Source organism: Nycticebus coucang, chromosome 18 (genome assembly GCF_027406575.1).
Source record: "Nycticebus coucang isolate mNycCou1 chromosome 18, mNycCou1.pri, whole genome shotgun sequence".
In the NCBI taxonomy this organism is placed as follows: Eukaryota; Metazoa; Chordata; class Mammalia; order Primates; family Lorisidae; genus Nycticebus; species Nycticebus coucang.
The window spans coordinates 74,350,459-74,362,911 of record NC_069797.1 but is presented as its reverse complement, the minus strand read 5'-3'; the positions used below and the strand labels follow the sequence as shown (position 1 = coordinate 74,362,911).

Genomic DNA, 12,453 nt, shown 5'->3' with positions numbered 1-12,453 from the left:
TCCCTTTGAGCCACAGGCGCCGCCCTCTTCAATGTTTTTTATAAAACTTCTAACATACAAGATCGATCTGTTGTAAATAAAGCTAGATTCATTCTTTGTCAAATGAAAAGACAAATTACCTAGAAAATGGTGGTCACACAGTTCTTATATTGGAAGGCTATGAATTTATACATTACCATTTTACTCAGTGCTAATCAAATACTTGGAGCTACACAACAGAGGATAGTCAGCCGGTGCCTGTAGCTCAGTGAGTAGGGCACAGGGCCCATATACCGAGGGTGGCAGGTTCGAACCCGGACCCAGCCAAACTGCAGCAAAAAAATAGCTGGGTGCTATGGCGGGCGCCTGTAATCCCAGCTGCTAGGGAGGCTGAGGCAAGAGAATAGCCTAAGCCCAAGAGCTGGAGGTTGCTGTGAGCTATGACACCACATCACTCTACCGAGGGCGACAAAATGAGACTCTGTCTCTAAAAAAAAAATAAAACAGAGGATAGTCTAACATAAGTTTTCTAAAAAGGGCTCGGTGCCTGTGGTTCAAGCAGCTAAGGCGCCAGCCACATACACCTGAGCTGGCGGGTTCAAATCCAGCCCAGGCCTGCCAAACAACAGTGATGGCTGCAACCAAAAAATAGCGTTGTGGCGAGTGCCTGTAGTCCCAGCTACTTGAGAGGTGGAGGCAGAAGAATCGCTTGAGCCCAGAAGCTGGATGTTGCTGTGAGCTGTGATGCCACAGCACTCTACCCAGGGCAACAGCTTGAGGCTCTATCTCGAAAAAAAAATAAATAAATAACAACAAAACAAACAAAAAAGTTTTCTAAAAGAGTTGAATGTGCTATACCAATTTGCTGAAAGGATTATTTCAAAGTTTCCCTTAAAGGAAGATTATTCAAGAATTTAGGTTTGGTGCCTGTACCACAGTGGTTATGGTACCAGCCAGTCATATGCAGCAAGGCTGGCAGGTTCAAACCTGGCCCAGGCCAGCTAAACAACAATGACAACTTCAACAAAAAATAGCCGGGCGTTGTGGCAGGCACCTGTACTCCTACCTACTAGAGAGGCTAAGGCAAGATAATCGCTTAAGCCCAAGAGTTTGAGGTTGGTATGAGCTGTGATATCACAGCACTCTACCCAGGGCAACATAGTGAGACTCTGCCTCAAAAAAAAAAAGAAAAAGAAAAGAGTTTAGAAAAAAATACCAACAAGATAATCATCCTTCAAACTGTTACGAATAATCCTTTTGGTTTATAAAAAGGAGGGTTTAAACTTTAAGGACTTTAATTGAAACACAAGAATAAAGGGTAAGAAAAGGAACCATACTGAAAGGTAATTTTTGCTTTCAGTGGATTCAGTGGTGTCTGGCAAGATTGCCATTACCAGGAGCCTGAACTTTCTTTTTTTTTTTTTTTTTTTGGTTTTTGGCCGGGGCTAGGTTTGAACCCACCACCTCCGGCATATGGGACCGGCGCCCTACTCCTTGAGCCACAGGCACCGCCCAGGAGCCTGAACTTTCTAACACAGGGTTCTCTGGGGCTTTGTAACAACTACAGCAGATCACATAATTTCAAATAACATGAGGTATAAAAATACACAAAATTAATTAATTAACATATAAGAAAATTTTATTTGATAGGTAAAAGAAGTACCCATATTCAAAAGGAGTCTCAATGGGGGCGGTGCCTGTGGCTCAGTGAGTAGGGCGCCGGCCCCATATACCGAGGGTGGCGGGTTCAAACCCAGCCCCGGCCAAACTGCAACCAAAAAATAGCCGGGCGTTGTGGCGGGCGCCTGTAGTCCCAGCTGCTCGGGAAGCTGAGGCAAGAGAATCACGTAAGCCCAAGACTTAGAGGTTGCTGTGAGCCGTGTGACGCCACGGCACTCTACCAAGGGCGGTACAGTGAGACTCTGTCTCTACAAAAAAAAAAAAAAAAAAAAAAAAAAGGAGTCTCAATGGGATCAATGAGATAGATACGGCCATACACAGATTAGAATAATACTGGAAATTTTTGCTGCAAGGGAGAATGAAAAAAATGCTGGGCAGTTCAAAATTTTATAGCAAATACTGAAATGAAAATCATGCCTGTAATCTTAGCACTTTGGGAAGCCAGCCTGAACATAGCGAGGAAGACCCCTGAGCCCAAGAGCTGGACCTTGCTGTGAGCTGTGATGCTACAGCACTCTACCGAGGGTGACAAAGTGAGATTCTGTCTCTAAAATAATAATAATAATAATAATAATAATAATTCCGAGCCACCAAGTGTACTAGTGCCATTATATGCATCCTCATGCTTCTTCCACCTGGGATGACAAATGGATGAAGTTTTCCAAATTGTCACAGCTTTTGAATGACAATAAATCTACCAAGGAAGACAACAGATTTCTATTTTTGAAACACACATACATATGAAGAAAGAGAACACCTACAACCTCCAATCATCCAATCAAGCATGGGCATTTTGTCTACCCTTGTTGATTTTAAAGAGATTCTAAGACACCTCAACAGCCATGCCTCATTACTCTGTACTTACCCAAAGAATGGAAAGACAGATTTTTAAACACAATGAGCATCAAGAGGACAAGGACTCAAGATACTGACATTACACAGCTGTTCACTTGCTTCATCTGTCAATTCTAAAATAGTCTGAAAGCCTTTCTAATACATAGATTCCATAGTATACCCACTGACAACAAAACATAGAAACACAGGTTGCTAAAACCAAGACTCTCACTATTCAAAATATGTTTGGTATTTTACTGAAAACCACGATCCAAACGACCAGAGAAAGAAGTTCCAATTACGTGATGTTTCCAGAGTTGCAAATCAAAACCACACTGCTGTGTGGCCATACCATTCAACTCATCAGTGTTCTCAAAGGTGAGATTATCTCACCAAAACAAATGGAAGAACTGCAGAAAGAATTCCAGGAAGAAAGGACCAGGAAAGCAATGGCCATATTAGAAAAATTATAGTTAACTTGAATTGCACTCCAGTCAAGAAGCTTAATTGATTTCAGCCAACACCAAAGAATCCCACAAAGAAACCAATGGATTTCCTACAACCTATAATCCCCAATCAAAAAGGTTCCCAGAGTCTTCCGTGAGTAACATACAAGAGCTCTTTCTGTCTACTTTTAGTTCTTTCTACTCCAACAGATGCTTCCTGCTCTTGGTATACTGAACAACGTAATACAAAAGTTGTTCAGGGATCCCTACAGACGGTGTCCCGGATGCTGATGTTGTTCCAAAACCTCCAGCAGTTGGGTCTCCTTTTACACATGCACCTCACTAAGGCGCCCCCCGGGGATGAGAGGCATTCACAGAGCATCAGGGAAAATGGAAAGCAATATTTTGCATGACAGGAGGAACCTCCTCTTATTCCTCTTTTCTTCCACAGCACCTTGGTAGTGCTTAACGTGGCTCGAAAGAAAACAAAAAGAAAGCGACCTAAAACATAGACACACGAAGATTTCCAGTAAGAGGATTTTCCATCTTGCTGGACTCCTGTAGTGTCAATATATGGGAATCCCACTAATACCACATTTCGGCCGGGCCTGGGGACATAGTTGAACCCCTGTCACCCTTGCGGTCTCTTGACTCAGGCTGGTTCTGCACAGCCCGCGAGGACACACACGGGCACTCAGGACCAGATTCTGCCTCCGAAATGTTTATCTAAACAAACTGTTGAAGTGAATTCAAACAAGAGTGGCCCTCGTGGACAACCTACGAGCCTGGGGCATACAAAAGGCCTCCTGTGCACACTGCGTGGAGGCGCGTGACAGGACTTCACGCTGAGCATCTTTCCTACGTGGTTCTGAGGCTGGCCTGCACGGGAGCCGGCTGGGTCGTGTCTTGGACTTCGTACTGCCCCCACGGTGCCTAGTACTGTGGTTTTATGGTCTGAGGAACAGTTAGGCCTCGAAGGCCTGGCGCAAGGAGTGTGCACTCCGCATCCCCAGCTCCCGCCTTCCCGACTCGGCGGCAGGGCCGAGTTTCCCGCCCCACAGCCCAACCAGAGGTTGGAGGCAGCTGAAGGCAGTTGGGACCGGCCCCAGCAGGTTGGAACCGGTCTGGGCCGGGCTGGAGGAGGAAGGGTGGGAGGAAGAGGCCGCCTCGCGCTCTCCCTGCGCGCGTGACTCACGCTGCCCGCTGACGTCAGGCGTGCGCGCGCGGCGGGAGGGGGCTCTACGTACGTGTAGTGCTGCGGTTTCTCGGGCTGTGCCTGCAGCACCTGAGCGGTAGCGGCCGGGGGCGCCGAGGAAGCTGCGGAGCCGCCGGGCCCGGGGCCCTTCGACATGGTCCTGTCTTCCTGCCTCTTCGCCGCTCCCCTTTTATTATTCAGTCTGCGCGGTCCGCGCCGAGGGCCCAGTGCGCCTGCGCCGCGCCACGGGAACGTGAAGACCCCCCACAAGGCAGCAAGGGCTGCCGGGAGTTGTGGTCCTCTGTTCAGCGGGAATTTTACCGTCGGCAGAGGGTTACTGGCAAAGCATAGGACCACAATACCCAGGGATCCCTACAGACGGTGTCCCGGATGCCGATGGCTACCGATGGCTTCTGGGAATTGAAGTCCAGTCCTGGTTCTTACCGGTGCGTATTCTTTTTTTACCGAGGACCTTTTCCTTGAAATTGGAGTCCGTGAAGTAGAAGGTCCCCAGAGCTAGAGAGGCCCTAATGACTTATGTTAAACAGTTCCAAGTGTAATTTCACTGCCAACAGTGTAATAATTACCTTTCTTCCATACTTAGTACAGCTCCGGCACGGTTCTTGGAGCAGTGCCTTCAAGCAAGGCTTAAGAATCTATATTGTCGGTTCTTCACTATGGTCCTTTGATCTGCATGCACCTGGAGTCCAACTTCCTCTTCATCCCTGTGGCAGGACTAACCTAAGGCATGATGTCAGCCTGCTGAATGCTTGAGGAAGTTTTGCTAAAGAACTACACTGCACATTGCTGTGCCCGTGCCTTTACTGAGGCGCATCTTTTACCTTTACCAGCCCTGAAACCTGGAACTCCTCGATTTGGGTCCCTTCTCAACTCGACACCTGACCTCACCAACTTGTTTCCAGTATATTAAGGGCCAAAGAAGAATTTAATCTCCGCCTAGAATAGTCTCTGAGGTACACTGACAAGTTGCAGGGGTGTTGAGAAGCATCCTCAGGAAGGACCTGGGTTTGAAGGGTTGCTAGTTATTATCCACTCCAGTTTCCTTATCAGGACGTCAGTCATTTTTCGTAGGAAAAAAAATCTTTTGCTTTCCTCACTTCCGGCCAAAGCTCTTTGCTTTATAAAATAAGCTAGTTGCCCCAGGCATAGACATTCGATTCTGCGAGGTTTAGAATGGTCTTCACAGATATACGAACAATTCTCATGTAACTTTGTTTTCCATATTGAATCTATTTCAAATCCATTGTTTCAAATTTACATTTTATTAGATGAGATTTAGTTAGCTAATGATTATTTCATTAAAGACACGCATTCTGAATGACCTTAGGTGTGAAAGATAGGACTAATGGAAAATTGTTAGTGTTTAAGAGTGACACATGCTAATATTATTTAGCTCGCAGTTACTTTACATCAGAAGCTAAATTAGCGGTAAACAAAGTTGAGAAATTGTCATTTGCTAAACAGGCCATCAATTGTTTAGCCACTAGGGGCGTTTTCAAATGAAAAATTCCAAAAGGACAAATAAAAGTTGAAGTGTATTGCTTTAATCCTAGGGTTAAATCCAAGTAATTGCTTAATATGTTATTCCCAAAATACCTGTGTGATTTGATGTAGGAAATACAGTTTACAGCACCAGATTTTATTTATTTATTTATTTTAAGACAGAGTCTCACTTTATTGCCCTTGGTAGAGTGCTGTAACATCACAGCTCACAGCAACCTCCAGCTCTTGGGCTTAGGTGATTCTCTTGCCTCAGCCTCCGGAGTAGCTGGGACTACAGGCGCCTGCCACAACGCCCACCAATTTTTTTGTTGCAGTTTGGCCAGGGCCTCTGCTGGGGCTGGGTTTGAACCCACTACCCTCGTATATGGGGCCGGCGCCCTACCCACTGAGCCACAGGTACCGCCCTACAGCACCGGATTTTAAATAATAGATGTAGGCTCGGTGCCAGCCACATGCAGCCAGGCGGGAGGGTTCCAGCTCTGCCCCGGTCAGCTAAACAACAATGACAACTGCAGCAGGAAAATAGCCAGGCATTCTGGCCGGCACCTGTAGTCCCAGCTACTTGGGAGGCTAACTCAAGAGAATCGCTTTGGCCCGAGAGTTGAGGTTGCTGTGAGCTGTGACATCATAGCGCTCTACTGAGAGCAACAGAGAGACTGTCTCCAAAAAAATTTTAAAAAATAATAAATAATAGATGTATATACCATGAGCTTCAGAGTAAGCGTACTGAAAGAAGTGGGAGATGATACCATCCGAACTGCTTAATTTACAATAGAGGAAACTGAAACCCAGAGAAGTAATCTTGCACAAAGTTACTCAGTAAATTGGTGGCTGAACAGGAACTAACTAGGACAGTAGCCTACATGCTGCATCACATTCACTATTGTTTTCCTTGTATACACATTTTCAGTTCTTCCTCATTTTCTGTTGCTTTTCCTTCCCAGTATCAATTTAGGAAAAGTATACCTGTATGACTACAAGTAAGAGAAAGTGTTTCAACTAATCATCTTCAAATGGATAAATGTAAATTTATACCTTGTTTCTCCTGGAGTATACCTTGTTTCTCCTGGAGTGTTTGTGTGTGTGTGTGTGTGTGTGTGTGTGGTGACAGAGTCTGTGTGTGTGTGTGTGTGTGTGTGTGTGTGAGACAAGTCTCAAGTTGTCGCCCTGGGTAGAGTGCTATGGCGTCACAGCTCACAGCAACCTCAAGCTCTTGGGCTTAAGAGATTCTCTTGCCTCAGCCTCCCAAGTAGCTGGGACTACAGGCTCCGGCTACAATGCCTGGCTATTTTTTTGTTGCAGTTTGGCTGGGGCTGGGTTCAAACCCACCACCCTCAGTATATTGGGCAGGCACCTACTCACTGAGCCACAGGCGCCACCTTACAGTCCCATGTTTCTTACCTTGTTTTTAGAACAAAGCAGGAGCCTCCATCTTACTTTTACTTTCTATTCTCAGCCTGGCATGAGTGAAATAGTGTCATTTTTCCCTACCTCAAAAATTTTGAAGGCCAGGTGGGGTGGCTCATACCTCTAATCCTAGCCCTCTGAGAGGCCAAGGAGAGTGGATTTCCTGAGCTCACAGGTTGGAGACCAGCCTGAGCAAGAGGGAGACCTCTTCTCTAAAAATAGCCAGGCATTGTGGTGGGTGCCTGTAGTCCCAGCTACTTGGGAGGCTGAAGCAAGAGAATCGCTTGAGCCCAAGAGTTTGAGGTTGCTGTGAACTATGATGTCATAGCAGTCTACCAAGGTCGACCAAGTGTGACTGTCTTAAAAATGAATAAATAAATAAATAAAATAAAATATTCAATGCCAAGAGTCAGAACAGCGGTGTAGGGACGCCCTAGGCTCTATGTCAATTTCCTGGGCTTTGCTTGGCTGGTCTTATCTTAAGCCTGCTTTCACATTTTACATGCTTGAGACATCTGGAGAGCTGAATATTGCAATCCATCCAAGACATTTATTTAGACAAAGGCAGGAATTAGCATTTTTATACATTTGCCATGATTCTTCAGAAGTAATACTTGCCAGGATATAGTTTTTAAGGCAAGGGCACGTATTTAGTTATCTTTCACTTATTCTTTATGGACTTACTAATACTATGGTAGGCTTATTTCTTTTCTGATATAATTTTTTTTTTGATACAGAGCCTAACTATGTTGAGGCGCCGCCCGTGACGTTCCTTTTTTTAACAGATCCTGCTTTTGCAGATTTTAAAAATATCTATTATTAATACTTACCCCTCCTCATCCCACCAAAGGAACTTTCAGGTTAAAAATGTATATACATTGGGCGGCGCCTGTGGCTCAGTGAGTAGGGCGCCGGCCCCATATGCCGAGGGTGGCGGGTTCAAACTCAGCCCCGGCCAAACTGCAACAACAACAACAAAAAAATAGCCGGGCGTTGTGGTGGGCGCCTGTAGTCCCAGCTGCTCGGGAGGCTGAGGCAAGAGAATCGCGTAGGCCTGGGAGTTGGAGGTTGCTGTGAGCCGTGTGACGCCACGGCACTCTACCGAGGGCGGTACAGTGAGACTCTGTCTCTAAAAAACAAAAAAAATGTATATGCATTGGGCGGCGCCTGTTGCTCAGTGGTAGGATTCCGGCCCCGTATACCGAGGGTGACCGGTTCGAACTCGGCCACGGCCAGACTGCAACAAAAAATAGCCAGGCGTTGTGGCGGGCGCCTGTAGTCCCAGCTACTCGGGAGTCTGAGGCAAGAGAATCGCCTAAGCCCAAGAGCTGGAGATTGCTGTGAGCTGTGACGCCACGAACCTTTACTGAGGGCGACAAGGTGAGACTCTGTCTCTGAAAAGAAAAGAAAAAAAAAAGTACGTGCATATAAAACACTTTTTATTATTTACTGACTTATAATTCTCACACTACATATTTAATGACCGAAATGCTATGAAAAGTAAATAATACAGGGAACATATTTTAACATTGTAAAATACTTGCAAAAATTTCATTAATGTGGCCCTTAAGTTAGTGCCTTGCATTAACTTGATGCAAATAAAGTTAGGCTCCTGTTTATCTTACTTTATTAAATACTAATAGAGACCAAGGCAATGCATTTGCATTGACTTTCTATAGTAGAGCTTTGGAACTAAGGGAAGGATCCAAACATAGCTCCATTTTGTCCAATCAGAAGAGCCGCTTAGGGCTAAGCTCTGATTTGTCCATTCCTCTTTGTACTCATCCAATCATAAGGCCACTTTAACAGCCAATCAGCGGCCTGGATATCCACCAATCAAGGACCAGGCCCGAAGCACGGCCTTTGTGTCGGGGGATGTCAGCGCGTCGGCTAAAGCGTCCACCAATAGTAAAGGTCGTTGGTGTATGCAAATAAGGGCTCTATGACGCAGAGACGCAGCGTGAAGCGTGGGTATAAAAACGGAGGCGTCGGGGGGGTTTGGAGCGCAGAGCGGTTTGGTCGGTCGTTGGGAAAGCATCATTTCTTTGCTCGGCGACTGCGACTCTTCATTGGGTACCAGAACCGGCGCGGCGCTCTGAGAAGTGGCCTAAAACTTCGGCGTTGGGTAAGCGTGGGCGGATCTAACCGCGATTTTAGGCTCTGTCAGCCGTTGATGTTGTGATTTTCGGCCGTTAGGAGCCGACTGGTGGGAGCTGCTCAGTCCGCTGGCGTCGGGTGTGGGGCGGAGACGTTTTCTCTTGGGGATTCGGGCCGGAACTGCGTCTCCCCCTGGTTACCGGTGGTGATTCAGAGGCCCAACGCGGGGTTGTGGGTAGTCGGGCCGCCGCCCGTCGAGGGAAGGAAGTGACTCCTCCCCGCGCCCCCCCTCCCGGGGGAGCTGCTGCTCGACTCGCTGCCTGAGTCATTAAGGGAGGGGGAGGAGGCGGCGGCGGCCCTTGGCCATCTGCCGCTGCGTAGTGGGGTGCGTAGAGGCGGGAGAGCACGGTGGAGGGTGGCTTTTGCGGACGGGCAGACTCGCGGGCCTGTTCCCCGCACGCATACCCCTGGGAGGTGAGTGAGGTGGCGGCCAGGCGCACTGCCGCGCGGCCTTATTTCCGGGTGTTTTTCTTAGGTAAAAGAAAATGGCTCGAACCAAGCAGACCGCTCGTAAATCCACTGGTGGGAAAGCCCCCCGCAAACAGCTGGCCACCAAAGCTGCCAGGAAAAGCGCTCCCTCTACCGGCGGGGTGAAGAAACCTCATCGCTACAGGTAGGCGACGTGAGGGAACAATGACGCGCCTCTGCCCTGGCCCTCGGTGTCCGTTTACACTCTGCTCTGCTTGCTTCAGGCCCGGCACCGTGGCGCTCAGAGAGATTCGTCGTTATCAGAAGTCGACTGAGCTGCTCATTCGGAAGCTGCCTTTCCAGAGGTTGGTGAGGGAGATCGCCCAGGATTTCAAAACCGACTTGAGGTTTCAGAGTGCGGCCATTGGTGCGCTTCAGGTACTGGAGACAAAGGCTTGGGCGCGGGAGGAGGGCTTGTGGGCTGCTCTCCTAGAAAGGAGTTAATGGTGTGACTCTTGTCCTCTACAGGAGGCTAGTGAAGCGTACCTGGTGGGTTTGTTTGAAGATACTAATCTGTGTGCCATCCACGCTAAGAGAGTCACCATCATGCCCAAAGACATCCAGTTGGCTCGCCGGATACGGGGAGAGAGAGCTTAAGTGAAGGCAGTTTTTATGGTGTTTTGTAGTAAATTCTGTAAAATACTTTGGTTTAATTTGTGACTTTTTTTGTAAGAAATTGTTTATAATATGTTGCATTTGTACTTAAGTCATTCCATCTTTCACTCAGGATGAATGCGAAAAGTGACTGTTCACAGACCTCAGTGATGTGAGCATTGTTGCTCAGGAGTGACAAGTTGCTAATATGCAGAAGGGATGGGTGATATTTCTTGCTTCTCATGATGCATGTTTCTGTATGTTAATGACTTGTTGGGTAGCTATTAAGGTACTAGAATTGATAAATGTGTACAGGGTCCTTTTGCAATAAAACTGGTTATGACTTGATCCAAGTGTTTAACAATTGGGGCTGTTAAGTCTGACCATACATCACTGTGATAGAATGTGGGCTTTTTCAAGGGTGAAGATATACAAGTCTTAACCACAGTGTAAACTTACAGTTTCCTTAAAAAAAAAAAAAAAAAAGTAAACCTGGCAGCTATAGAATACACTATGTGCATTTATAATAGCTATTTTATATATTGTAGTGTCAACATTTTTAAATTAAATGTTTTACATTCACAAGTGGTGGGAAGTCTGTCATTAAAGGTGTGTGTAATTTAGAGTCCAGTTGGTTTTCTCCTAACTAGACTGCACTTGTTTTCATAATAGTAAAGTGCTAGGCGCATTATACCTTGCATAAGTCCTCATTCTACCACGTGTTAACTAACCCTCTAGCTGATGATGCAAACACTAATTGGGGGATTTTATTTATAAGGGCTCTAGAATAAAATACAAGTTATTCCTCAATAGTCTGAAGAACTAGTTAGTGCAGCTTTTCATTGTGTTGTGGTTGGTCTCATAACTAGGTTGAGTTTTGCTCCTCTGCATGAGGAGATGATGCCTAAGTTATTTTCCTTGTGGATTTTGTATTATAACCCTTAGTGTAAATTTGCTGTGGGGGAGGAGCACACAGCTCCAGCTCATTCAACCACTGCTGGTTAAGATGGTGTTGGGTTAGGTTTCATCTGGTTACTGTCCTGGGAAAATCACTTAACAGAGATGGCCTTCCAAGTGGTTTTAAAATTTTATCCTTCTATTGAAGCTTTTAGGTCAATTATGTATGTTGACTAAATTTATGAATAAACTTGTTTATCCAACTAAGTGTCAAAAACCTAAATTGAATGTACAAAGCTTTTTAATACAGCCTTCAGGTTGTTTGTATTTTAATGTTTGACCTTAGATTATGGTATTTCAGGTTTTGCCTAGTGGACAAAGAAACCTTATATTTACAAAGACGATTATAAAAATATATACAGCCCTTTATAAAAAATGCCATTATATTGCTGTATTTGCAGTGTAGGCCTAAGTTACATTAATATTTTTCTCCCCCCATTGGTGTGTAAACTCACAGATGGAGAAGTCATTGTCAGTCTGCCTCCTTTGCGGTGTGAAACCAGTTTTGAGTAACCATGGCCACTACTAAGCATAATGTATATAAATGTCATAAGACATGGCTGTAAGAGCCACCAGTCATCACAGCATTTCCTGTTTGAAGCAAGTAGCTGTAGAAGTAAAACTTTGCCCTATTAAAAATTGCTTTTTAAAAAATACTGGACTAGTTTTGAACTTAAGGGCCTTAGGAGAGAGGTGAGCTATAATAGCTGTCTTTGCAATCTTGGTAACTTGTCTTTATGACATGTCAAATAATGTGATACGATATAATGAATAATCAGGTCTGTAACAAGCACACTAGCAATTCTGAGGATTTTCATCACCATGTGCTTCTGAATGACACACCTGGAGGGTCTGAAGTACAAGCAGAGAAACTGCCATGGTGATAGCTTGTTGCTACCTGTGATGAGTGAGTGACACTATTGAAACTTTCAGTTTCCATCCTGATTTAGAGAAGACTGCTGGATTTTATTAGGCAGCTTAAAAGCTGCTGCTTAAATAGTGTAGCTTGAGCTTCTACACTTAGAGCTCACTTAAGCCAGAAGGCAAAAATACTTTTTGGCTCTAGGAAGCTGCCCATACAGGATATTCCTGGGTAAGGGCAATGGAGCAGAGTCTGTAAGGAGAAAAACAAAAGTTGGAGCTGATGAAGATTCCATCTGTGCCCTTGATGAGACAAATAAAAAGTTTTTGAAGTTAAACAAGATTTTCGTT

At 45.6% G+C, this 12,453-nt stretch overlaps 2 protein-coding genes across 4 annotated transcripts in view; one reads left to right on the top strand and one right to left on the bottom strand.

Annotated features, from left to right (window-relative positions):
- UNK (unk zinc finger) overlaps nucleotides 1–5,816 on the bottom strand; it is a 55,523-nt gene extending 49,707 nt beyond the window's left edge. For 2 of the 3 annotated variants that reach the window (XM_053569547.1, XM_053569548.1), the window contains exon 1: nucleotides 4,187–5,816. In XM_053569547.1, the coding sequence (XP_053425522.1) occupies nucleotides 4,187–4,290 (104 nt within the window). In that variant the 5' untranslated portion in view covers nucleotides 4,291–5,816. The remainder of the gene's footprint in view (nucleotides 1–4,186) is intronic. The other variant, XM_053569546.1, reaches the window with a different exon arrangement.
- A 3,103-nt stretch (nucleotides 5,817–8,919) lies between these two features.
- On the top strand, nucleotides 8,920–10,869 carry LOC128570434 (histone H3.3A). Its single transcript, XM_053569575.1, has 4 exons — nucleotides 8,920–9,190; nucleotides 9,698–9,835; nucleotides 9,915–10,068; nucleotides 10,159–10,869. The coding sequence occupies exons 2-4, from the start codon at nucleotides 9,708–9,710 to the stop codon at nucleotides 10,285–10,287; spliced, it is 411 nt and encodes a 136-aa protein (XP_053425550.1). The 5' UTR covers nucleotides 8,920–9,190; nucleotides 9,698–9,707; the 3' UTR covers nucleotides 10,288–10,869.
- The last annotated feature ends 1,584 nt before the right edge of the window (nucleotides 10,870–12,453 follow it).

Excerpts from the sequence above, each read along its gene's own strand:
- LOC128570434 (XM_053569575.1), top strand. The coding sequence starts at position 9,708 with ATGGCTCGAACCAAGCAGACCGCTCGTAAATCCACTGGTGGGAAAGCC. Across the intron at positions 9,836-9,914 it reads AAGAAACCTCATCGCTACAG|GCCCGGCACCGTGGCGCTCA; the intron begins GTAGGCGACGTG and ends TGCTTGCTTCAG. Across the intron at positions 10,069-10,158 it reads CGGCCATTGGTGCGCTTCAG|GAGGCTAGTGAAGCGTACCT; the intron begins GTACTGGAGACA and ends TGTCCTCTACAG.